The following is a 25,326-nucleotide window of genomic DNA, read 5'->3' as shown; positions in this document are numbered from 1 at the left end:
ATGGATGTGTGTTAGTGTGCCGAGGTGCTGTCCCACTGAACTGTTTTTCATAATTTCTTATTAAATAATTTAAATACAATACATGCAAGGTGGACGATTACTCAACATTATATGTGAACTAAATGTTTTTACTAATCTTAGAATGACATTAGATATTAGTTTCATTAACATGAGCAATACAGTGACAGTCCATTTGCTCTTACACTCATCCAGACTGGCACTTTGTCTTGCCTCTCATTTTCTTCACATAATTAAACATATTAGTGAAATTCCCACTGCTATGTTCTCTGCAAAAATAATTATTTTAAGAATACTTTAATTATATGTTATACATACAAATGAGGTGCTTTCACTGCTCAAATATAACTCCTGGAGTTTATGATGTTCTCTGAACCATTTAGTGTTTTGTAATTTTGTAAATTATTAATTGCTCATTATTTTGTGTTTTGGCCACAAATGAATACAGGACAGAGACTACTGTGTTATCACTGTACCTCATGTGGTGCCAGAGTTTCCTTTGCTGAAGGATTTTATCCGTGCTGTGCCCTACAGCAAGACCACATTACCTCAAGAGCTGTATATCACTCATCGCAAAGGCTTGCTAAAGTAAGGAATCTTCAAAATCAATTTACTATACATACTAGCTTTTTGAAAAAGTACTGATTATTGATGTGCTAAAGAAAATTGAATCTTTAGCACTATGAAACAATGTAAGTTTATCAATCCTTCCTGGCCCTACCAATTGCTGCATTGTTAAAAGCAAGGGATTTGTATTACAGAACACTACTTCCTTGGTTCAACTTCTACAATTTCCATTGAAGCTGTCTGCAAGACAACCACCTGGAATACCTACACCAATCATTAACTTGGGATGAAAAAACACGTTAATGCATGATAGCCTGAACATTTAGATCTCCAGGAGCCCCAGCATCAGTTCTTGTAGTATTCTGTACTAATCCTATTGCTAGCTAGAGTTAGAATTAATGAGAATAGGTAAAGTTTTCAGCCATTTTTAAAACTCCCACCCATTTTGTGCTAGACATCTCCGACATGGTGCTGCTGTTTGAACTCTTGTGTGTTACATTTCTCCACTGTCTCCTTTGGTCAAAGAATTAGGTTGGCGTGTATTGGATAAGCCCTTAAATTCCTTGTGGCTTGAGCAAAATGACATAAGAACATAAGAAATAGGAGCAGGAGTAGGCCATTCGGCCCCTCGCGCTTGCTCCGCCATTCAATAAGATCATGGCTGATCTTCTACCTCAACTCCACTTTACTGCACTATCCCCATATCCCTTGATTGCCTTAATATCAAAAAATCTATCGATCTCTGTCTTGAATATACTCCACAGCCCTCTGGGGTAGAGAATTCCAAAGATTCACCACCCTCTGAGTGAAGAAATTTCTCCTCATCTCAGTCCTAAATGGCCAATCCCTTATTCTGGGACGGTGACCCCTGGTTCTAGCTTCCTCAGCCAGAGGAAACATCCTCACTGCATCTACCCTGTCAAGCCCTGTAAGAATTTTATATGTTTCAATGAGATCACCTCTCACTCTAAAGAATATAGGCCTAGTCTACCCAATGTCTGCTCATAGGACAATCCCCCCATCCCAGGAATCAGTCTGGTGAACCTTCGTTGCACTCCCTCTATGGCAAGTATATCCTTCTTTGGATAAGGAAACCAAAACTGTACACAATATTCCAGGTGCGATCTCACGAGGCCCTACATAATTGCAACAACATGTCTTTACTCATACTCAAATCCTCTTGTAATAAAGGCCAACATACCATTTGCTTTCTTAATTACTTCATGTACTTGCATGTTAACTTACAGTGATTCGTGTACAAGGATACCCAGGTTCCTCTGAACACCAACATTTCCCAAACTCTCACCATTCAAAAAATACTCTGCTTTTCTATTTTTCCTACCAAAGTGGATAACTTCACATTTCTCCACATTATATTCCATTTTCCATGTACTTGCCCACTCACTTAGCCTTTGTATGTCCCCTTGAAGCCTCTTTGCAACTTCCTCACAATTTTCACTCCCACCTAGTTTTGGATCATCAGCAAACTTGGATATGTTACATTTGGTCCCCTCATCCAAATCATTGATATAGATTGTGAGTAGCTGGGGCCCAAGCACCGATCCATGCAGTACCCCACTAGTTACAGCCTGCCAATCCAAAAATGACCCATTTATTCCTACTCTCTGTTTTCTGTCCATTAACCAATCCTCAATCCATGCTAGTATATTACCCCCAATCCCATAAGTCCTAATTTTGTTTAATGGCCTTTTGTGTGGCACCTTATCGAATGTCTTTTAAAAATCCAAATACACCACATCCAATGGTTCCCCCTTATCTATTCTGCTAGTTACAACCTCAAAACATGATTTCCCTTTCATAAATCCATGTTGACTCTGCCCAATCCTATTATTCTTTTCTAAGTGCCCTGTTACCACGTCCTTAATAATAGATCCTAGCATTTTCCCTATGATTGAGGGAGAAAAGAAGCAAATATCTTTAAATAACAGTATCACTAGGTGTATAATTTTTTCTCCTATAAATTCTTGCAAATCCTAACCATACTAATAGATATTCTGTGGTGTTGGCAGATAGGCCGGGACCTTCAATGCAGTTTCTGATGTTTATTGAGGTCCTGCTGCAGCTGAACTGTGAATGCAATAATACAGCAAATTTACAGAAGTAATATGTTTTTGACTGACAAGATAAAAATATCATGCACCTAACTGATACTGAAAGATACAGAGCCTAGCAGATATACCTGTAATAATATTTATCTACCACTTTACAAAACTTCCTTAAGGTGTACTTGTGATTTGAACTTGCTTCATTGCTTTTTCTCAAGCCCAACACAAAAGACCACTTCTGCAGATAAACCTTTACTCCCTGTGAATGAAAATGTGATCTTATGCGTGAGGTAATCTGGGATAGCATGTTTCCGGGTGAACAATGAATCTTTTTAACCATTAAAATATGCACTGGAAATAGTATGGGATCTTACTGTACACTGCTGATATTTAACATTTTTGGAAAATAACAGATCATTTAATCTCAGGCTACCAACCAATTTTATTGAACAGTAACAGAAGCAGGATTAAAGTGAACATGAGGTTTTAGCTAGACTATAACACCTCTCCTAACTCAGTAACAATAAATGTCAAGCAGCCTTTACATGAAATGCTTTTACATCAGAAAAGCAATTCAGAGTCTTTCATTAACCGTGACAGTATAGCAGTATATCGAGAAAGGAATTGAAAAATAAGTACTACCACCTTGAATTAAAACTTTCTCTTTTCCTTTGATGGTATGCTGATAGAAAGGAAGATTAGAAAGTTTTCCAAAACAATTAAATAGAAATATCAAAGGTGTCAGGGTGGTCTCCCATAAACTAGACAAGTAGTGCACCCACCTTTCAGCACATAATCAAGCGATGGAAGAAGTGCATAGATCATGGGCAGACATAAGCAATTAATGAACCACTGCCCAATATTGCTTATTTTTAATACCCGAAGGATCTCAGCATCTATTACTCAAGAGGTGAGTGACTCATCTGCTTTTAAAGTGCTATCTACATACGAGCCATGAATGTTGATTCTTTTACATTCCCCCAGTGCATGGAAACAACGACAGAAGCAATTCTCTCCCAGTCTCCCTAACTAACAGAAAACAGAGAGTCGGGATAAATGGGTAATTTTCTGGTTGGCAAACAGCATTGGGGTAAAAAGAAGACTTCCCTTCCTCAAGATGGACTCCCTGATATAAGGAATCAACACCTGCCCTTTGACGTAGCGACCACGGAATCACTCAGACAAAACCTCGGTTAACCGGTTTATTATTCGAACATGCTCGGGAAGGTTCCTATGAACACTTCCCAGAACAACAGTTTGTAATGACAGTTATACATTTCCTGTGGTGTGCGATCCTCCTACAAAATTAGCGATTGGCCTACTGCTCAGACTGGCTCTGAGTGGTTCTTCCATCTCTCATTACCCTTCTGGAATGTGTTCAACTTTGCCTCAGTTCCTCATGACATGTGAATCGACCTTGCTTCCCAGGGTTTGCTATCTTTCTAGACTGTTGACTCTCCACTGCCCTTGTTATTCAGTACTGAGTGTATGTTTTCATCTTCTATCAGTCTGTGCTAAGGGTCAATGCAGTGTTGGCTACTTATGATGGCTCATTAACCATCAAGCTTTGCAACATAGCAAGCTTTGCTGCTTCCCCTTCTTAAAACCTATTCAAGCAAGTGTATAAGCATGCTTTACACACATAAGCCCTACAATCACTATAAAGACAGAGGAACTCCCGATTCCTCAGAACCTCCCAATACTGATAAGCCTTACAATTCAGTTCGGGTGTCGGTTTTCCTCCCCTTACAAACAGTAACTAGTGGGGTGCCGCAGCGATCGGCGCTGGGGCCTCAACTATTTACAATCTATATTAATGACTTGGATGAAGGGACAGAGTGTAATGTAGCCAAGTTTGCTGATGATACAAAGATGGCTGGGAAAGCAAATTGTGAGGAGGACACAAAAAATCTGCAAAGGAATATAGACAAGCTAAGTGAGTGGGCAAAAATTTGGCAGATGGAGTATAATGTGGGAAAATGTGAGGTTATCCACTTTGGCAGAAAAAATAGAAAAGCAAATTATAATTTAAATAGAGAAAAATTGCAAAGTGCTGCAGTACAGAGGGACCTGGGGGTCCTTGTGCATGAAACACAAAAAGTTAGTGTGCAGGTACAGCAAGAAATCAGAAAGGCAAATGGAATGTTGGCCTTTATTGCAAGGGGGTAGAGTATAAAAGCAGAGAAGTCCTGCTACAACTGTACAGGGTATTGGTGAGGGCACACCTGGAGCACTGCGTACAGTTTTGGTCTCCATATTTAAGGAAGGATATACTTGCATTGGAGGCAGTTCAGAGAAGGTTCACTAGGTTGATTTCAGGGATGAGGGGGTTGACTTATGAGGAAAGGTTGAGTAGGTTGGGCCTCTACTCCTTGGAATTTAGAAGAATGAGAGGTGATCTTATCGAAACGTAAAAGATTATGAGGGGACTTGACGAATTGAATGCAGAAAGGATGTTTCTACTGATAGGGAGACTAGAACTAGGAGGCATAATCTTAGAATAAGGGGCCACCCATTTAAAACTGAGATGAGGAGGAATTTTTTCTCTGAAGGTTGTAAATCTATGGAATTCTCTGCATCAGAGAGCTGTGAAAGCTGGGTCATTGAATAAATTTAAGACAGAGATAGACAGTTTCTTAACCATAAAGGGAATAAGGGGTTATGAGGAGCAGGCAGGGATGTGGACCTGAGTCCATGATCGGACTAAATGATAGAGCAAGCTCGAGGGGCCGTAAGGCCTACTCCTGCTCCTATTTCTTACGTTCTTATGAGGAGGAATTTCTTCTGATAGTCGTAAATCTGTGGAATTCTCTGCCCCCAGAGAGCTGTGGAGGCGTGGTCATTCAACATATTTAATGTGGAGATAGACAGATTTCTGAGTGATAAGGGAGTGAAGGGTTATGGGGATAGTGCAGGGAAGCTCAAGAAGAGCGTTGCTGCGATGACACAGCCTTGCTTGACCCTGGTTCGTACGTGAATTGGGTCTGTGGTGGATCTGTTGGTCAGGATCACAGCTTGCATGTAATTGTGGAGCAGGTGGAGGATGGCAACAAACTTTTGAGGGCAACCGAATTTGAGGTGGACACTCCATAATCCCTCAAGGTTGACATGTCGAAGGCCTTTGTGATTTCAAAGAAGGTCATGTACAGAGGTTGGTGTTGTTCCCTGCATTTCTCTTGAATTTGACACGTGGTGAAGATCATGTCCATTGTTCCCCTTAGTTGGTGGAATCCGCATTGCGACTCTGAGAGGAGCTCTTCAGCCACTTGGAGAAGGCGATTGGGAGCAAGGTGTTGGTGGTTACACCTTCTTCTGGAAAGGTAAACCAGAGGAAGAACACCACCTCCATGGGGTAGACTTCACCATTAAAAAAAAAAATGAGCTAGTTGGGCGTCACAGAGACTCCCCTTGCGGGATAAACAAACACCTTATGATCCTTTGGCTCACCCTTGCCCGGAACCAGTGCGCTATGGTCATCAGTGCATACGCCCCAACACTGGAAGCTACAGATGAGACCAAAGAGAAATTTTACTCCAACCTTGAACAATCCCTGTCCTGAGTCCCAACAGGTGACAAGCTGATCCTCCTTGGCGACTTTAGTGCCAGAGCTGGAAAGGACACAGATGTCTGGGGAGGTATGATCGGCAGAGAGTGGATAGGGAAAACCAATTCCAACAGTACCCTCCTCCTGACAACATGCTTGGAACTTAGCCTTGTCATAGCCAACACCATGTTCCATCAGAAAGACAAGTACAAAGCCTCCTGGCAACATCCTCACTCCAAGCACTATCATCTGCTAGATTACATCATCATCTGAGCAAGGGACTGCAAGAACGTGCACATCACCCATGCCATGACAGGAGTTGACGACTGCTGGATGGACCACCGCCTAATCCGCTCTTTCATCTCCATCAATGTAGCCCCAAAGCAGTGGCGGAGACAGAAACAATGCCGCTGCTTTGGGGCTACATTGACGGAGCACTCAAAGACCCTGCTATGAAAGCCCTATTCAGCCAACTCCTCACATCCAACCTGACGACTCCCAGTGATCCAGAGACGCAGAGTGTACACAGCACTTGGTCTGCCCTCCAGGCCTCCATAATTAGCACCTGTGAAGAGACGCTTGGTCACTCGACCAGGAAACATCAAGATTGGTTCGACGAGAACGACCAGGAGATCCAGGAGCTAATAAGCCGCAAGTGCAAGGCATTCTTGAACTGGAAATAGCAACACAACTCGAGAGCAAGAAAGCAGCTCTATTGATGTTTGAAGGCCGAGGTCCAAAATAAAACTCGCAACCTAAGTAACAGATGGTGGGTGGAGAAAGCGCAGGAGATCCAGCAACTAGACGACAACCACGACATTTGTGGATTATTTAGCGCCGTCGAGACCACCTATGGCCCAAGCACCCAAGGTTCTAGCCCACTGCAGGCCAAGAACGGAAAGGTACTCATCAAGGACAGAGAGGCAGTCAGTGCCCACTGGAATAAGCACTTTGAAGATCTCCTTAACCGTGACTCTGTCTTTGACGGGAATGTCCTCAACTCCATCCTGCAGCACGCCACCACCTCAGCACAAGCCCTGCACGGCATGAGGTTGAAAAGGCCATCCGACAACTGAAGAACAACAAGGCCCGAGGAGCAGATGGAATCCCCGCCGAAGCACTAAAGCATGGTGGAGAAGCACTATTGGCACGAATCCATGAACTCATTTCTCTTATTTGGAAGGAGGAAAGCATGCTAAGGGATCTAAGAGAAGCTGTAATCGTGACCATCTTCAAGAAAGGTGACAAGTCTGATTGCGGTAATTACAGAGGAGTTTCCCTGCTGTCTTCCACAGGAAAATTCATCGCAAGAATCCTCCTCAATCGCCTTCTTTCTCTCTACCGCGATGAACTCTGTCGTTCCCCTGACACGATCGCCTCTCCCCCTCGCATCAAGTCCCGTTCACCCACCACCCCTGTGCTCGCTGACCTACATTGGCTCCCAGTTATGCAACACCTGGATTTCAAAATTCTCATCCTTTTTACAAATCCCTCCATGGCCTTGTCCCTCCCTATCTCTGTAATCTCCTTCAGCCTCACAACCACCCGAGATATCTGTACTCCTCAAATTCTGCCATCTTGAGCATCCCTGATTATAATCGCTCAACCATTGGTGGCCGTGCCTTCTGTTGCCTAGGCGCTGAGCTCTGGAACTCCCTCCCTAAACCTCTCCCCGCCTTTAAGATGTTCCTTAAAACCTCTTTGACCAAGCTTTTAGTCATCTGCCATAATTTCTTCTTGTGTGGCTCGGTGTCACATTTTTGTCATAACACTCCTGTGAAGCGCCTTGGGACGTGTTATTACACAAAAGGTGCTATATAAATACAAGTTGTTGTTGTTGCTGGGATCGCCTCTCTCTTCCCCTTGACGCATTCACCTCTCTCTCCCCCTTGCCACAATCACCTCTCTCTTCCCCCTGCTGTGATGGCCTCTCCCTCCATCCTGCCATAATCATTGACCTTCCCCCCTCCCTCCCAAGGCTCAACAGCTGCATCCTCCTGCCACTGATTTTCCCTCCCTCACGGCCAGCAGCTAGGCTGTCAATTTAGCCTGCTGCTGGGCTGGAAACAGAACAAAAAATGATAATGAGGTGTTGCTGTTAAGTTCGGCAGGATATCCATGTCCCCAGCCTTATCGGGGTTTTTGACCTCCCCTGCACCCTTCCAACCTCTTTGTAAATATCGGGACCTGTATCTCCAGATCCCTTTGCTACTTTACCCCATTTAGACACTTAAGGCTGATTTTACAAACCGTGGCGGGTGACGTTGATAGTGGATCCCAGCCCCACTGCTGTCTCCATCCCGGCCTCTGAAATAAATTTCCCGATTGTTAAGCCCGCCCAGCGCATTTCCCGGCCAGTTAGAGGGAGCGGGTCTGGTGACATCATTTGATGACGCGTCATCAGCCGGTTTCCTTAAAAGGGACCATGCGCAAATTTAATTTGACTGTTGTGCTGTCAGTGTTCTACAGCATTGAGGCACTGCAAACACTGACAATGACTGCACAGAGGTGCAGGGCTGCACCAGGCTCTCCCATGACTACCTCCCTATGCTTATTGATGGAGTCACAGCACGCAGGGAGATCCTCTTGCCTTCCAATAGGCGGAGAAGACCTCCCCAGGAGATCAACACAGCTGGTTACACATTGCACAGGAGGGCACAATCAGGGATGTGGTCAGGTGGACCTGGGTGTAGAGCCGCAAACTCTTCAATGATCTCATTAGATCACGAAACGTTACTGCAAAGCCACACTCAACCTTATCCTGCATGTGCCTCACATCAAATCTCCAGCATTCTGTCTTCCCTACCCTACTCCTGCACATCCTTACTCACACCAACTTACCTTGCACCTTCACCCATCCGTCTCTCTCTATCTATATAATCACATCCCCATCTCACTAGCCACCCTCGCACTCGTCCTCATCCAAATGCAATCATACCAACTAACAACACACAAGAGTAGGCACTTGGGTGTTGTATGCAATGTTCATGCAAAGTTTCTGCGTTCTTTGACAGATTTGTGTGCCCTTTGAAAGTGGCTTAGTGAGTTGTAGTGAATGGTGAGATATAGCAATACCTCTCACAATGGCAATGAGTATGAAAGGAATGGCTTGGATATTGTAGAGATGGTTTACGGTGTTGGTGTGGGGTGCTGCCAACCTGGCGCATCATGTGGCAGCCAGGGTGTACAGCTTCAAGTGAAGTAAATCTGGCCATGGTGAGACAATCCCTGGCAGAAATGTGGTCGGGTGCTGATGTCCTGTGCAGATTGCGGAGAAGGTTGATGTTGGCGCTGCTGGTGTGGCTAGTGATGCTGCTGTTGGGGCTGATCATGGTGGGATTTTGAAGACCAAAATAAGAGAGTATAAAGTGCACCCATACTGATAGAATAGATGGCAGGTGAAGTTGAGATGACAGAAGCGATCTGTCAGTGGTGGCAGAGGTATTGAGGTCAGACTGGATGGAGACTTGTGTAAGGACTTGCAGCATTCTGAATCTGTAGTGGAAATGCAGTTTAGAAAAGCTGGTGGTTAAGGGAACATTTCTCAATCAGCTGGGAGCTTTGACTTGACATTTGAAGCTGTCACTCATCAGCTGATTCAATGGTCAGTTATCTCCTGCCTCAACTTCACAGATGAGGTCGAAGCACAGTGGGAAACCGGTGGGTGACATGTCATATACATAAAGCTGGGGAAAAAACATGGTTAAGTGGCTGTAAACAAGCCACAAATTATTTGAATTGCCTTCCCCGCTGCTGCATGTTAGGTCTGCTCAGCGCTGATAGGCCCAATATTTGGTAAAGGCGCATGGCGGCGGAGTCACAGCGTAGTCCCGACCATCTGGGCAAGAAAACCGCTTTCCCACCTGACCCACCACCAATAGTGCCCGCTGACCGCGCCCCACCCCCCCGCAAAATCCAGCCCTTATTTGCCAAGGTGTATGTGACCTTCTTATTGCTTCCACCACAATGCACCGTCTCACACTTACCTATATTGGAATTTATTTACCATTTACACGCACATACTGCAAGTTTATTAACGTATTCTTGTATTTTGTCGCAGTTTTCTTCAGTATTAACTGTACTCCCCAATTTGGTATCATCTACAAACTTTGAAATTGTATTTCTGATATTCAAATCCAAATCATTTATGTAAATGGAAAACAACAGTGGTCCCAGCACTAATCTCTGTGGAATACCACTTCCCAGCTTCAGTGAATACCTTTAACCCTTACTCTCTGTTTTGTAGTCAGTTTGCTATCTATTCTGCGACTTGTCGTTAAACTCCATATGCTCTGACTGTAGTTATGCGTCTACTATGAGGTATCTTCTCGAAGGCCTTTTGAAAATTCAAGTATATTATATCTACTATATTATCCATATCTACATTGTTACTTCAAGCATGACCTTCCCTTTTGCAATCCGTATTGACTATCCTTTATTATATGTGTCACATCTCAAACGTGTCCTCTAGCTTGTGCAGGAGAGAAGTAAAACATCAAGGACTTAGGTGCAAGAGGAGTCAGCTGTATCAGGACTCTAATGCTCTATCAGAAGAGCAATATTACATTAAGAATTTAGATATTTACATTGCTTCAATTCATAAATACAAGGGGGAGGTCTTGAATTGTTGCAGTAATATGTTTGTCTTTCCTTTTACAGGTTTTTGCATCTTAATCAATAAATCCTTATAGATTTTAAACTGTTTTCTCCCCAGATCCTTTGTGGTACGACTTGCAACAAACAATGACACTAAAGGGATTGAAAGTCTTGTCCAAAGCCTTGAACTGCAGCAAAATATCTTAGCCAACTTAAATATTTATAATCGGTGTCGCAGAGACCCAGTGAGTATTTGATCAATTTTGGTTATGCTGTTGAAAGCATAATGTGTTGATTGTTTAATTTGTTAATTATAAGCATCGATGAATTTATCTGATATGTAAAGAAAAGAAAAATTTGCATTTATATAGTCAAGTGTAACTATATTGAAGAATGGTGGAGATGGTCACCCCTTTCCATTCAGTTAGCACTTAAATCAATTTTAGGTCTGGTGCAACATGCATATGGAGTTGGGCTCCCTTTTATTATATTCCAAATGAAGCGCTTCAATCTCATATCAGTAAAGTGACCTTCTGGATCACAGTGTGCTTGTGCACACACTGCTTGGGCTAACTGGTAGCTGATAGTTCTGCTAGTAATTATTCTATTTGCAATCCTTGAACATTTCACTAGAAAGGAGACCAGGGGCTAAAAATTCGGATGTTTAATGCCACCCGTTACAGCCATGATATGGTGAAAAAACATTGGCCGCCACTTTAACATCAGCTGGTGGAGGCTCCCGCAGTGGTCGATAAAAGTGATCACTGAAGGGATTTAAATTAATGAGATATTGATGTCAGTGAGTGTGCAAAGCTCACTTGGTGCCCGATTTGCAGCATTGGATTTCACCATTCAACTTAGTGATACAGATGTCTTTATAATGACAGACAGAGCAAGCGTTCAAGAGCAGGAAGGAGACTCCAGCAGCGATATTTAAAGGAATCATCAGCACTCAGTTGCACCTGTCATGGTTATGCAGTTTGACTGGCTCCATTTTACTTTCTGCAACACCACCAGGTTTATGAACTTATTTCAAGGTTCTAAAGATAACGGGGAGTGTTGTTGCAAGTGCAGAACGCCTTATTTTTTTTTTAAAAAAAGGCTTCTGCTCACAACCTCACTGTCATGGGCACTGTTCTGGCAATCAACCTCGCGCTCCAGGATCTTCGGCAGAGGGTGCAGAGGCCACGAGGAGGACCGAAATATGCACGCAGAGGGAGAAGGAAGAGGGCTCTCAACAGGAGATCTTACGAGAGTTCTTCTTCTTCTACCTTCACTTAAGGTGAGGAAGAGTGTATTAGGAGGCTACCCTTCACCAAGGAGGTTGTCACAGAACTCTGCCACCTCCTGCAACCAGACCTACATCTTGAGAGCAGGGCAACCATGGCTCTCCAAGTGGAAGTAAAGGTCATTGTGGCCCTCAATTTCTTCTCCAGCAGATCTTTCCAGTCTGCAGCAGGAGGCATGTCAATGACCGCTTTGCCAGGATAGCGGGATTTCTCATGGTGCAGGGTGCAATCGACTGCACACATGTGGCTTTGTGGGTGCCATATAACAATCCTGTCATCTTCCGTAACCGCAAAGACTACTACTCACTTAATGTGCAAATGTGTGACCACACCTAGCGCTTCCTGATTGTCAATGCCTGCTATCCTGGCAGCAGCCATGATGCCGTCACCCTGCGTCAGTCCGGTGTACCAGCAATCTCCCAACCACCCCAGCAAACTCGAGGGTGGCTGCTCAGAGACGAGGGCTATCCACTCTCCACCTGGCTCATGACTCCACTCCGCAACCCCAACATTTGTGCACTCAATGAAAGCCATACTTCCACCAGGAACGTCATCGAGCAGACCATCAGGCTACTGAAGCAACGTTCCACTGCCTTGACTGCTCGGGAGGAGCCCTCCAGCACTCAGCAGAGTGGGTGTCCCATTTTGTGGTGGTCTGCTGCATGCTTCACAACTTGGCCATCATGCGGGCGCAGCCCTTGCCACCAGGGATTGCGCCACCACCTCAGGAGGGGGACGAGGGAGGAAAGAGACAGGCAGCCAATCGTCCTTCTGGATGGGGCTGTCTGAACAGCTGATCAGACTTCAATTCTAATGAATGAAACCTCAGATCCCCGTTGCTCACCACATCCCCATTATACCATCCCTGTCTCACGGAACATCATAGCATCCTCCTGGGCACAAAGCTGGAATGAGACACCACAAAAGATTCCAAACAAAAATTAATAAATTTATCACAAATCAAGTCACACATATTTACATGAAAAATATTAACTAATCACCCTTGTACAATCCCATAGTGCCTGTCTTTTCTAATCCAGTGCTCCTACGAAGTGTTCCCCCAGTGGTTGCAGCATGGCTGGTGGAAGGCTACAGAGTTTCCATGCAGGAAACTTCAGATGGCCTTGCAGGATGACCTCGAGCAGCTCTGGCCTTAGAAGGCCTGACTGTACCACCTCAGCATGGGCAGCAGCAGAGTGGCCTGGCTGGCAGACAGACAGCAGCAAAGGCAATGGCAGAGTGGCAGAGGTGGGAACAGGAATACCGTCATCTTGAGAGGCCAGCACAGATTGCTGGCCTGTTGCAACACCATACAAACCCCGGTCAACAGTTAAAACCAGCCACGATGGCAGCAGTCAGAGCTTGGGTGGCTTCAAGCTGAGACTACTCGACAGCATTCTGAGCTTGGGTGGCATCATTGAGGCTGGAAATCCTGGGCTTCATGCTCTGCACAGAGCCCTGAGAAATATTGGAGGTGGACTCCTCCATGCTCCTCGACATTGCCGAGATGCTCTATGGCAGGTTTGCCATTGCACCCATCAATTTGGTGTGCATGACCATCACCCTTCTTCTGAAGGCCACCTCATCAAAGTGCTCATCTGAGTCACGTGCAGCAGTTCTCGTACGCAAACTCGCCCTCCAAGGAGCTGACCCCCGAACAGCCCTATCCCCTGGCCTTGCTACAGATCATTTGTACCCAGTGCCTCACCTTGTGCAGATCCCACTTCTGTACTGGCCTCTAAATTTCACGTAGTACCAGTTTCCAAGCTGGTGTCTGCGAGTGACAGATGCAGTGACGTGGTGTCTTCTACCTCTTCTTCTCTCCCCTCTCTTTGATGACATCAGAAATAGGCTGCTCGGTTGCATGTTGATTATCTGAAAGCAGAAAGGCACAAGAGTTGGGTTATGGTGAGGGGTGGCTTGGGGTGGGGAGGTGGGTGGTGGTGGCAGGGGGAGAAGCCAAAAATTCATGTATACAGCAGGAGAAAAGATTGCAAGCGGAGGGGTAGGTGGGATGTGAGAAGAAAGATTATGAACAAATCATTGTTGTTCCCAAGGGGTTCAATCTCATCAGTTGCCACAGCCTCTACCACGTGCCACCCAGTTAGCTGGAAAACTCACTTCTCCAGCTGGCTGAAGTCCTGGGTGTCCGCCTGGCCCTCACCTGTCTACTGCTGCTCTTGCCAATTATATGCCAGCTTGCCCTGCAAAAGAAAAGCAATGTGTTTGCCATAGTTGAATAGCTGTCAGTATGTGCAAGGTGTGAGTGTTGCAGCAGTGCTAAGGTTGTGAGGGTGAAGTGAAGCTATGATTGTGAGGTGTGAATGGTGATAGATAGAGATTGTTGGTAGGTGAGTGCTGGGGATGTGGTGCATTGAGCAGTGTGTGAGGATTGTGGTGCAGATGGTGGTATGTGGCATTTGCTGAATCCTTCACTCACCTTGACCACCCGAGTGAGGTCATTAACTTTCTTCCTACACTGGATGGCAGACTGTGGCACCACAGTGCTGGCCACTACATGACTATCTCCTGCCACATGGAACTGGACATATAGGGCAACAGCTTCCTGCCACTTTGTGAGTAGGGGAGAGCCTGCCTCCTCTCCATTGGCCTCTATGAGTGTCTTCAGAGCTTCATTGGAGAATCTCCTGGTTCTCTTCCTACTGCAATGATCTGCCACCAGCAGCAGTAACAGATCTAACTGCCCTGACAATGAGGAGCTGTTAGCATCAATGCACCTCCCCTTTAAATAGTGGAAAAAGCCTATGGCACACATGGCTGTGAATTAGACTGGCCCCGATATTGGTCCACCTGTTGAACATTAAGCCAATGAGCAGCAGATTTAGCACTGAAATCATGACTATAATCATGTTAATGAAGAGTGAGCATGAATTTTGCGTGCTACCTCAACTATTTTTAGGTGACACAGCTTAACATCATTTAGCCTTAGCACTGACCATTGTGTGGCTATGTCCAATTTCTAGGCTCAGGTCCTGGAGGTTAAAGGACTATGGGGGAAAAATTCATATATGGCAAGAAAATTGCCAGTGTCACCGGCAACTCGAGTTAACGACCGCTGAAAATGACTGCAGCGTTACCGGGCAAAAATTCATGCTGCGGGTTGGCGATGTGTAGAATGGTACTAACGTACCATGAAGTGCAGTGAAAAAAATGCAGCTTTCAGCCCTTACTGCCTCTCAATAAAAAAAATACCATTTAAAAAGAAGTCCCAATTGGGATTCATAAGCACTTAAAGCTGAATTCCCTTACGAACCGCAAGCCATGGAAGGAGCACCCAGGGTCTCGCACACAGCACTCCAGCTTTGTGAAAAAAAGTCCTCTATCCACAAGGGCCAGGGGAACCTCCAGAAAGAACAATGTGGAACCACTTCACCAAGGCTAACACTGCCACCAATGTCACCCCCACCACCTAAATCCAGTGGTTAAAAAGCTTCATAGCCTCAAACATAAGAACAAAAGAAATAGGAGCCATACGGCTCCTCGAGCCTGCTCCGCCATTTAATACGATCATGGCTGATCCGATCATGGACTCAGGTCCACTGGTCAAGGTCAGTGAATGCATTTTCAAAAGCTGTCTCCTACCAACTGCATCATACACTTCCAACCCTTCCCTTCCCCCCAAACTCACCTATCAACAATCTCCCATTCCTAGCCTCACCTCACCGAACCCCCTTGGAGGAGACGATGCAGGCCATTCTTGGCAGGGGCATGGTTGAACCCTTGGCCAGCGGCAGGGCAGAAAGGAAAGAAGATGCTGGTGTCCTCATACGTTATCCTCCTTCTCGCATGCACCTCTTGCTTTCCTGCCTCCCCTCAGCATAACTCAGAAGAAGAAGGAGGAGGAGGAGAGTCACCGCCACTGCCCCCACTGGCACTACCACCACCACCACGGACGACAACGTAATCTTTCATGTTTCGTACATGCGTTTGATTTATTTTATATATATCTCAAAACCTTTCATTTATTAGTTATACAAATATTGGAGATGATAAAATAGGCTGTGGGCAGAACAGTTGAAGGCAGAAGATCATGTGACGAAACCTCCAGGCAAGCGTCCAATCAGCGTTGGCAACCCTAGGTCAAATAGTCAAAAACTTCAAAACAATGACCCCTTCATAGATTGTGAAATTTTCATCGCTATGGACTCCACCCAACCCACTGAATCCCTTGAAATTCAACTAATCACAATTTTTCCATGAATCTGCCCCACCCAAAAAAAAACTGTGTGGGATATGAATCCAACTTTATTATCTGCACTATTCAAATCAGTTGCAGTCCACAGATGATTTCTCCATGGACCCTTGTTCACTAGAATAATTGTGTTCATGTGTAACTAACTATTTAATCACCTATATCTACCTTGCACGGTAACGTTGAGTCGTCGTCTTAATCAAATAAGTAACCAGCACTTTTTGAAGGAGCTGATTGACACAACATTTTGCTGTATTTGTTCTACCTCTCAATCCCATCATTGGGTGAGGGGAAGAGTGATTTTTTTTTCTGGTTTCTTGTTGTGCTAGTGTCTTGACAAATTTCTAATAGGGGTTTCTAGTTTTACAGTCATGGTCTAAGTTAAACAGCTTACTTACAGAACATAATGCATGTCGTCATCTGCGTACTGTAGCTCAACGACAGAGGTTGGGATGATCTTGGACCTGGCCTGAAGGTGGCGTAGGTTAAATAGCTTTATTTTTAAATGTGCCATATATTGAGAGAGCCACGGTTATTTTCTCATTCTTGCTCCTAAAGTTGTGATGATGTATCAGTACCTCCTCCGTTTCGGATGCCCTCAAAAGTATGGCAACAGCTTTCGCCTGCTACACGACGACATGCAGGCCATGATCCTTACCAACAGACCCATTACAGACTCAATCCACGTCCGGACTGGGGTCAAACAGGGCTGCATCATCGCTCCAACCCTTTTCTCAATCTTTCTCGCTGCCATGCTCCACCTCACAGTCAACGAGCTCCCTGCTGGAGTGGAACTAAACTACAGAACCAATGGGAAGCTGTTTAACCTCCAGGCCAGGTCCAAAATCACCCAAACCTCTGTTGTTGAGCTACAGTACGCGGATGACGCCTGCGTCTGCGCACATTCTGAGGCTGAACTCCAGGATATAGTCGATGTATTCACCGAGGCATATGAAAGCATGGGTCTTACGCTTAACGTCCGCAAGACAAAGATCCTCCACCAGCCTGTCCTCGCCGCACAGCACTGCCCCCCGGTCATCAAGATTCACGGCGTGGCCCTTGACAATGTGGACCATTTCCCATACCTCGGGAGCCTCTTGTCAACAAAAGCAGACGTTGATGCGGAGATTCAACACCGCCTCCAATGCGCCAGTGCAGCCTTCGGCCGCTTGAGGAAAAGAGTGTTCGAAGACCAGGCCCTCAAATCTACCACCAAGCTCATGGTCTACAGGGCTGTAGTAATACTCGCCGTCCTGTATGGATCAGAGGCATGTCCTCATCCAGGCTAGCATCCCCAGCATTGAAGCACTGACCACACTTGATCAGCTTCACTGGCCACATGGTTTGCATGCCAGGCACAAGACTCCATAAACAAATGCTTTACACGGAGCTCCTTCACGACAAATGAGCCAAAGGTGGGCAGCGGAAACCTTACAAGGACACCCTCAAAGCCTCCCTGGTAAAGTGTGACATCACCACTGACACCTGGGAGTCCCTGGCCGAAGACTGCCCTAGGTGGAGAAAGTGCATCCGGGAGGGCATTGAGCTCTTCGAATCTCAACGCTGAGAGTGTGAAGAGGTCAGGCGCAGGCAGCGGAAGGAGCATGTGGCAAACCAGTCCCACCCAACCCTTCCCTCGGCGAATGTCTGTCCCATCTGTGACAGTCTGTGGCTTTCGTTCAGCTGTTCAGCCACCAAAGAACTCACTTCAGGAGTGGAAGCAAGTCTTCCTCGATTCCAAGGGACTGCCTATGATGATGATGAAGTTAAATGGCTTACTTACATAATTATTTCTGTCTGAGAATTTAATAGGCTCACATGATCCCTTTCAATCTTTTCTTCAACGAGGACATATTTAGTTCTCTTTCTAATGTTGACCCTTAAGTCCCAGAATCAGCCTTGTCAATTTTTTGTTATCCCTCTTTAATGCATCAATATATTTTTAAATGTGCCACATATTGAGAGAGCCACAGTTATTTTCTCGTTCTTGCTCCTAATGTTGTGATGATGTATCAGTACCTAGTGCCGTCTGGCACTTTTCAACTTCATGTATGAAAATGAGCACAGGAGGTGGAAAATGCCTCCAATGTTATGTGGAATGACCATTGAAAAGTTAAACGTGAAACAATTTTGTGGTGCAGTTTACAAGAGCATAAATATGGCAGTCAAAATTCCAGTCGGGCCCTGGGCAGAGTTGAGGTGGATCACCTGTTGGGGGAGAGAAAAATGGGGCAGAATCTGGTTCTGTTGGGAATCTGTCCCATTGAAACAGCTGAGCAATTTTACAGTGGAAGGGGCAATAAAGAGAGAACATTTTCTGCACACCTCCCATCCTTATCAAGTGGCATTTCTGGGGGACTTCCTGAGCTACCTTGTGAATTTTGTCTCGTACGCCCTTTGCAGGTGTCAGCAGAATCTTTGTTAGCTGAGAGATTGTGTACGCACCATGGAGGCTGCAGAAAAGGTCCCAGGTCTTTTACAGGTTAAAGATAATTGATCCTGGAGACGTTTGAGTACTTTAACTTTGATGGGCGCTTCCTTTGGAGCAAACATTAACATTTTGGCCTGTCAGGGCTGGTACCACTGATGCACTTACAAGTGCAGGCCACCTGCCTGAGTATGCAGATAATACAGTCCCTGTAAGTTGTCTTCCTGCATTGATGGATTTAGGGTCTACTCTGTTGCACTTTCACTGGCAGAGCAAGTCAATCAGAATTTCAGGCTCATGATATTTAACAGTAAGGGATGCAGATTTAATGTGCTAGAGCACTTATCAGCTACAATGATGTGGGGAGGCATCAGAGGGAAAGTCTTTGTAATGCACCTCTCGGTGGCTGGTTAAGAGTGGTATTGGCAGAAGCGGCCACTCTTATGCTCTCATACCCAAGCGGATATCTCATTCAGAGATGGTAAATAGTTTGGGGAGACTAAGGGTATTGGATGAAAATTGAGGTAATCATACACTTGTAAAAGGAAGACTTCAAATACAACATCTACTAAATTTAGCGCCTTTCACAACCACCGTATGTCCCAAAGCACTTTACAGCCAATGAAATACTTTTTGAAATGCAGTCACTGTTCTAATGTAGGAAATGTGGCAGCCAATTTGTGCACAGTGTGTTCCCATAAACAGCAATGTGATAACCAGATAATTTGTTTTTCAGTGATGTTGATTGAGGGATAAATATTGGCCAGCACACCGGGGATAACTCCCCTGCTTTTCTTCAAAATAGTTCTGCAGAACTTTTTAAGGGTTCTTGGACAAGACACCAATAGACAGCAGTCAGTATGTTTTGTGCAATGGATCAAGATTTATTAAGCTTACAGCAATAGTATCGTCATCATCATCATAGGCAGTCCCTCGGAGTCGAGGACGACTTGCTTCCACATTAAAAATTAGTTCTCAGGTGACTGTTAAGTTCAATGCGGGAGTTACAATCTCTGTAGCAGTTTGGACAGATGGTGGTTGAAAGTATGTTGGTTGAAGTGCCGGCTTGTTGAAGTGCTTGGGTTGTCATGCGCTCCTTCTGCCATATGTGCTTGGTCTCCGCTTGCTCTTGGCGAAGAGGCGCGAAGTGTTCGACACCCTCACAGATTATTCTCTTCCATTTTGAATAATCTTGCATCAGTGATTCCCATGTATCGGTGGAGATGTTGAACTTCTTCAAGGAAGCCTTGAGGATGTCCTCTGCCCACCCGGGGCTCATTTGCCCTGTCGGAGCTCCAAGTAGAGCGCTTGCTTTGGGAGACTCGTATCGGGCATACGGACGATGTGGCACGTCTACCGGAGCTGATCGAGCATTGTCAATGCTTCAATGCTGAGGATGTTGGCCTGCACAAGAGCACTGGCATTGATGTGCCTATCCTGCCATTGGATTTGCAGGATCTTCCTGAGGCAGTGTTGATGGTACTTCTCCAGTGCTTTGATGTGCCTGCTGTATATAGTCCATGTCTCAGAAGCATATATGAGGGCAGGTATCACTACTGCTATGAGGAGCATGAGCTTTGTGCCGGCTTTAAGGTTCTGGTCTTCAAACACTCTATTCCTTAGGCGACCAAAGACTGTGCTTGCACACTGAAGGCGGTGTTGGACCTCATCATCGATGTTTGCCTTTGTTGACAGTGGGCTCTCGAGGTATGGAAACTGATCCACGTTGTCCAAGACTTCATTATGGATTTTGATAATCGGCGGGGGCAGTGCTGTGTGGCGGGGCAGGTTGATAGAGCATCTTTGTTTTACGGATGTCTCGTGTAAGACTCATGCTCTTGTACATTACGTTGAACGTGTTGACGATGGTTTGGAGTTCGTCCTCCGAGTGAGCACAGACGCAAACATCATCTGCATATTGTAATTCAATGACAGAGGATGGCACAACTTTGGATCTGGACTGAAGGCGACGGAGGTTGAACAGTTTCCTGTTTGTTCTATAGCAGTAGTATACTTAACAAAAGGCGATAACTGAACAAAAGCTCGCAGTCCAAGGTCTCTGGAAACCTAAGGACACAGGCGATGTCGTCTTCAATCTGTTCGTTGCTATTCCAGCAGTTTCTGTGTGAAGGTATTCTTTGAGTATCGATGTTTTAACCAATTTCTTATCAAAGGTTTGTTTTGCCAGTATCCATATGTGGTCTTTTACAAAACCACCATGTTAATTAGTTCTAATGGTCAAAATACCATTGTCACTCAAACCAGAGCTAGTATCTTGGCCACTCCTATCTCGAGTTATTTTCCATCAACCCTACTTTGTCCATATTATATATTCTTTCGCTTCACTGGAAATCACCTTTTCTCTTTTACTCCTAACAACCAGTACCCGGTCTGGTACCAAGGGCCCATTTCACACTGTCTCTCTAGTCTTGGATTGTGCCCAGACTATCTCACGTTAATCTATCAGATTGGTACCTTAACTCCAATGTTATGTTTCTTTATACTAACTATAGGTTAATCTTTGTAATTAGTTTTGTTAAATGAACTCTAATTTCTATGATTTTACTCTGCATGTTATTTAACAATTTGACCTTCACTAGCAGCCTGTGGCTGCTTGTTATCTGAGCTTAGTCAAAACTGCTTTCTGCGTACATTGAGCAACCTCTAAGACTCCCATGCCCACAGAGAATCATAGGTAAGATTAGTTTGGTCAATGACGACAAATTTAATATATATATGAATCTCTAATACCAGTCTTTCTTACAATCCCCACCTCGAGGATGAAATGTTTTAACCATTGATTCCTCAACTACCTTAATCTACATTCTGACAAGCATTGCTGTAAATCTAAGTTATGAATTGTTAGTAGAGAAACTCAGCAATGAAGATTTCCCCCTATCATAGTCCATTCCATTGGGGGGGGGGGGGGGGGGAAGAGGAGCAACCTCTAACCCTTTACTCAAATTCAATTCACTGTTCCGGTGTTCCAATTCTGCCCTGCCTGGGGTCTCTTCTGTTTCTTGAGTTCTTTCCTGATCTTACCCCATCTGGCATCTCCTCTATGTTGCTTACTTGAGGCAGAGGAATTCTTTCTGACTCCTCATTTTATCATGATATTGATTAGTCCTGTTAATCTTGATTAGCAGTATACCCAGATCAATTCATTACCTCCGATATTCATATGCTTGATGACATTATCTTCGTCCTTTCTGAATTCTGGTTTGATTCTGGCTTATGCTTCAAAGTCTTGCTACTTGGGGTATATATATTAAATACAGTATCATTACAAATTGGAGAACTGCCAGAGCATGTGAAACAATACGAACGTAAGGGTGTGCTGAAATATTGTGCCACATAATTGTGCAGCTTATACTTAATATCTCATTTACTGTTGGTTTCACTTGAACATAGGTTTTGAGACAGGCCCTGTTAGACCCGTAAAACATGGTAGTTGCGGTAGTAGTGACACAGGAGGCACCACCAAAGCCACCTCATATGGATTCATACTGGCATTTCCCGCGCTCTGTTACCTACAAAACACAATTACAGTTAAAGTTATAATTCAGTCTCACAATCACTAGTACATCGACTAAGCACATACATTTTGAGTGACTATGATGCAGACAAAGAAAGCAGACATTGTAAAGAAAGCTGAAATTTAACAGTCATGGACTTAAAAGATACACCAGATCTCACTTGTACTCGTATCCATCTTGTGGATAATTCTTGCTAAACTTATTTCTCCCGAACCTTCAATTTTCCCAATCCAAATTCCATGTAACTCTCCACACCAACTTCAATTTCAATCCCTCTAACAGGTACTAGTGTCTGATTTTTCATTAAAGAGATAGTTTCTTAATGGAGTATGTGTCAATGCTTAAAAGTTGTCTCGCTTCCTGAGTCACATTAACCGTTTCATGTCTTGCTGTTGTCAAGTAACTGAGCATGTCTGAAATCCATTTCTCAGTGCAAATTCACGTTGCATTTCCTCATGTTAATTGCTTCATATACTACAAATCATGTCTGCACTCTTACACCGGTATCTCGATGCCATCTTGGGCTTTCAGGTGATCTTATCAAAAGATTGTAATCATCTGCAGATCTTTGCTTATCTTCCACTGCATGTCCCTGAGGTCTTGGGCAGTGACCAGTCTATCAATGCAGTTTCCTTAAAAGGTACGTAGGCAAGGACACAAATGTTTTCAAGAGAAAGCTATCGGTTTACTACACTTTGCTGACTTTCACTAGAATGTTAGGAAAATTCAATTATCCTGTTTCTATCTCATACCCTCATTCACTTCCTCTCTCCATTTTACACACCCCATTAATTACCATTAATTACCATTCATATCTCATTCATGACACCTGGAGGAGCTTTACTGTCTAATAGCAGTGGGAGTCCAGGGAGTCGGAGGCCTATAAAAGGCTCGTCGAGGAGGAGGCGGGAGTTCGAGCAGCGGGAGTCGGGGGAGTTGGAGGCCTATAAAAGGCTCGTCGAGGAGAAAGCGTGAGTCCAGGGAGTCGGAAGCCTATAAAAGGCTCGTCGAGGAGGAGCCTGGAGTTCGAGCAGCGGGAGTCCGGGGAGTCGGAGGCCTATAAAAGACTCGACGTCGGAGGAGGTGGGAGATCGAGCAGCGGGAGTCCGGAGAGTCGGAGGCCTCTAAAAGGCACAAGGTTCGGAGAGGCCAGCTGTTGCAGGGGCAGGAGGTAAACAAAGAAGTAAAATTAAATCGAAAGATGACATCACAACCAAGGGGGTAAGTGATTGGCTGGTGATTGGTGAGTAGCTTTTCTTTTTCTTTTCCTTTATCAGTAGGTAACCTTTATCATTGTTGTTGTCAAATTAAGTTAATCTAGGGGTTAAGTCATGGCAGGAGAGCTCGGACACGTGTCATGCTCCTCCTGTGCTATGTGGGAACTCAGGGACGCTTCCAGTGTCCCTGATGACTACATGTGCGGGAAGTGTATCCTGCTGCAGCTCCTGACAGACCGCATTGCAGCACTGGAGCTGCGGGTGGATTCATTCTGGAGCATCCGCGATGCCGTGAATAGCACATTTAGTGAGTTGGTCATACCGCAGGTAAAGGCTACACAGACAGATAGGGGATAGGTAACCACCAGGAAGAGCAGTGGAAGGAAGGTAGTGCAGAGGTCCCCTGTGGTCATCCCCCTCCAAAACAGATACACCGTTTTGGGTACTGCTGGGGTGGATGACTCATTAGGAGAGGCAGCAGCAACCAAGTCCATGGCACCGTGGGTGGCTCTGCTGCACAGGAGTGCAGGAAAAAGAGTGGGAGAGCTATAGTGTTGGGGATTCTATTATAAGGGGAATAGATAGACGCTTCTGCGGCCGCAATCGAGACTCCAGGATGGCATGTTGCCTCCCTGGTGCAAGGGTCAAGGATGTCTCGGAGCGGTTGCAGGACATTTTGGAGGGGGAGGGTGAACAGCCAGTTGTCGTGGTGCATATAGGTACCAACGATATAGGTAAAAAACAGGATGAGGTCCTATGAGCTGAATTTAGGGAGCTAAGAGTTAAATTAAATAATAGGACCTCAAAGGTAGTAATCTCAGGATTGCTACCAGTGCCACATGCTAGTCAGAATAGGAATTGCAGGATAGCTCAGATGAATACGTGGCTTGAGGAGTGGTGCAGAAGGGAGGGATTCAAATTCCTGGGACATTGGAACCGGTTCTGGGGGAGGTGGGACCAGTACAAACCGGACGGTCTGCACCTGGGCAGGACTGGAACCTATGTCCTAGGGGGAGTGTTTGCTAGTGCTGTTGGGGAGAGGCTAAACTAATATGGCAGAGGGATAGGAACCTATGCAGGGAGACAGAGGGAAGTAGAATGGGGGTGAAGCAAAAGATAGAAAGAAGAAAAGTAAGTGTGGAGGGCAGAGAAACCCAAGGCAAAAATCAAAAAGGGTCACATTACAGCAAAATTCTAAAGGAGCAAAGTGTGTTACAAAGACAAGCCTGAAGGCTCTGTGCCTCAATGCGAGGAGTATTCGTAAAAAGGTGGACAAATTAACTGCACAGGCAGCAATGAATGAATATGATATAATTGGCATCACGGAGACATGGCTTCAGGGTGACCAAGGTTGGGAACTCAACATCCAGGGGTATTCAACATTCAGGAAAGATAGAAAGGAAAAGGAAGTGGGGTAGCGTTGCTGGTTAAAGTGGAAATTAACCCAATAGTAAGGAAGGACATTAGCTTGGATGATGTGGAATCGGTATGGGTGAAGCTGCGAAATACCAAAGGATAGAAAACGCTAGTGGGAGTTGTGTACAGACCACCAAACAGTAGTAGTGAGGTTGGGGACAGCATCAAACAAGAAATTAGGGATGCGTGCAATAAAGTACAACAGTTATCATGGGCGACTTTAATCTACATATAGATTGGGCTAACCAAACTGGTAGCAATGCGGTGGAGGAGGATTTCCTGGAGTGTATTAGGGATGGTTTTCTAGACCAATATGTCGAGGAACCAACTAGAGGGCTGGCCATTCTAGACTGGGTGATGTGTAATGAGAAAGGACTAATTAGCAATCTTGTTGTGCGAGACCCGTTTGGGAAGAGTGACCATAATATGGTAGAAT

The 25,326-nt window shown here is 45.0% G+C and overlaps 1 protein-coding gene across 1 annotated transcript in view; it reads left to right on the top strand.

The window, feature by feature from the left end:
* Positions 1-25,326, top strand: part of cfap61 (cilia and flagella associated protein 61) — a 445,137-nt gene that overhangs the window by 137,667 nt on the left and 282,144 nt on the right. Inside the window, exons 12-13 of the mRNA XM_070889895.1 lie at positions 467-606; positions 10,910-11,036. Of these exons, the coding sequence (XP_070745996.1) occupies positions 467-606; positions 10,910-11,036 (267 nt within the window). The remainder of the gene's footprint in view (positions 1-466; positions 607-10,909; positions 11,037-25,326) is intronic.

This window comes from Pristiophorus japonicus, chromosome 9 (assembly GCF_044704955.1).
Source record: "Pristiophorus japonicus isolate sPriJap1 chromosome 9, sPriJap1.hap1, whole genome shotgun sequence".
Taxonomy (NCBI): domain Eukaryota; kingdom Metazoa; phylum Chordata; class Chondrichthyes; family Pristiophoridae; genus Pristiophorus; species Pristiophorus japonicus.
This window is presented reverse-complemented; position numbering and strand designations above follow the sequence as displayed.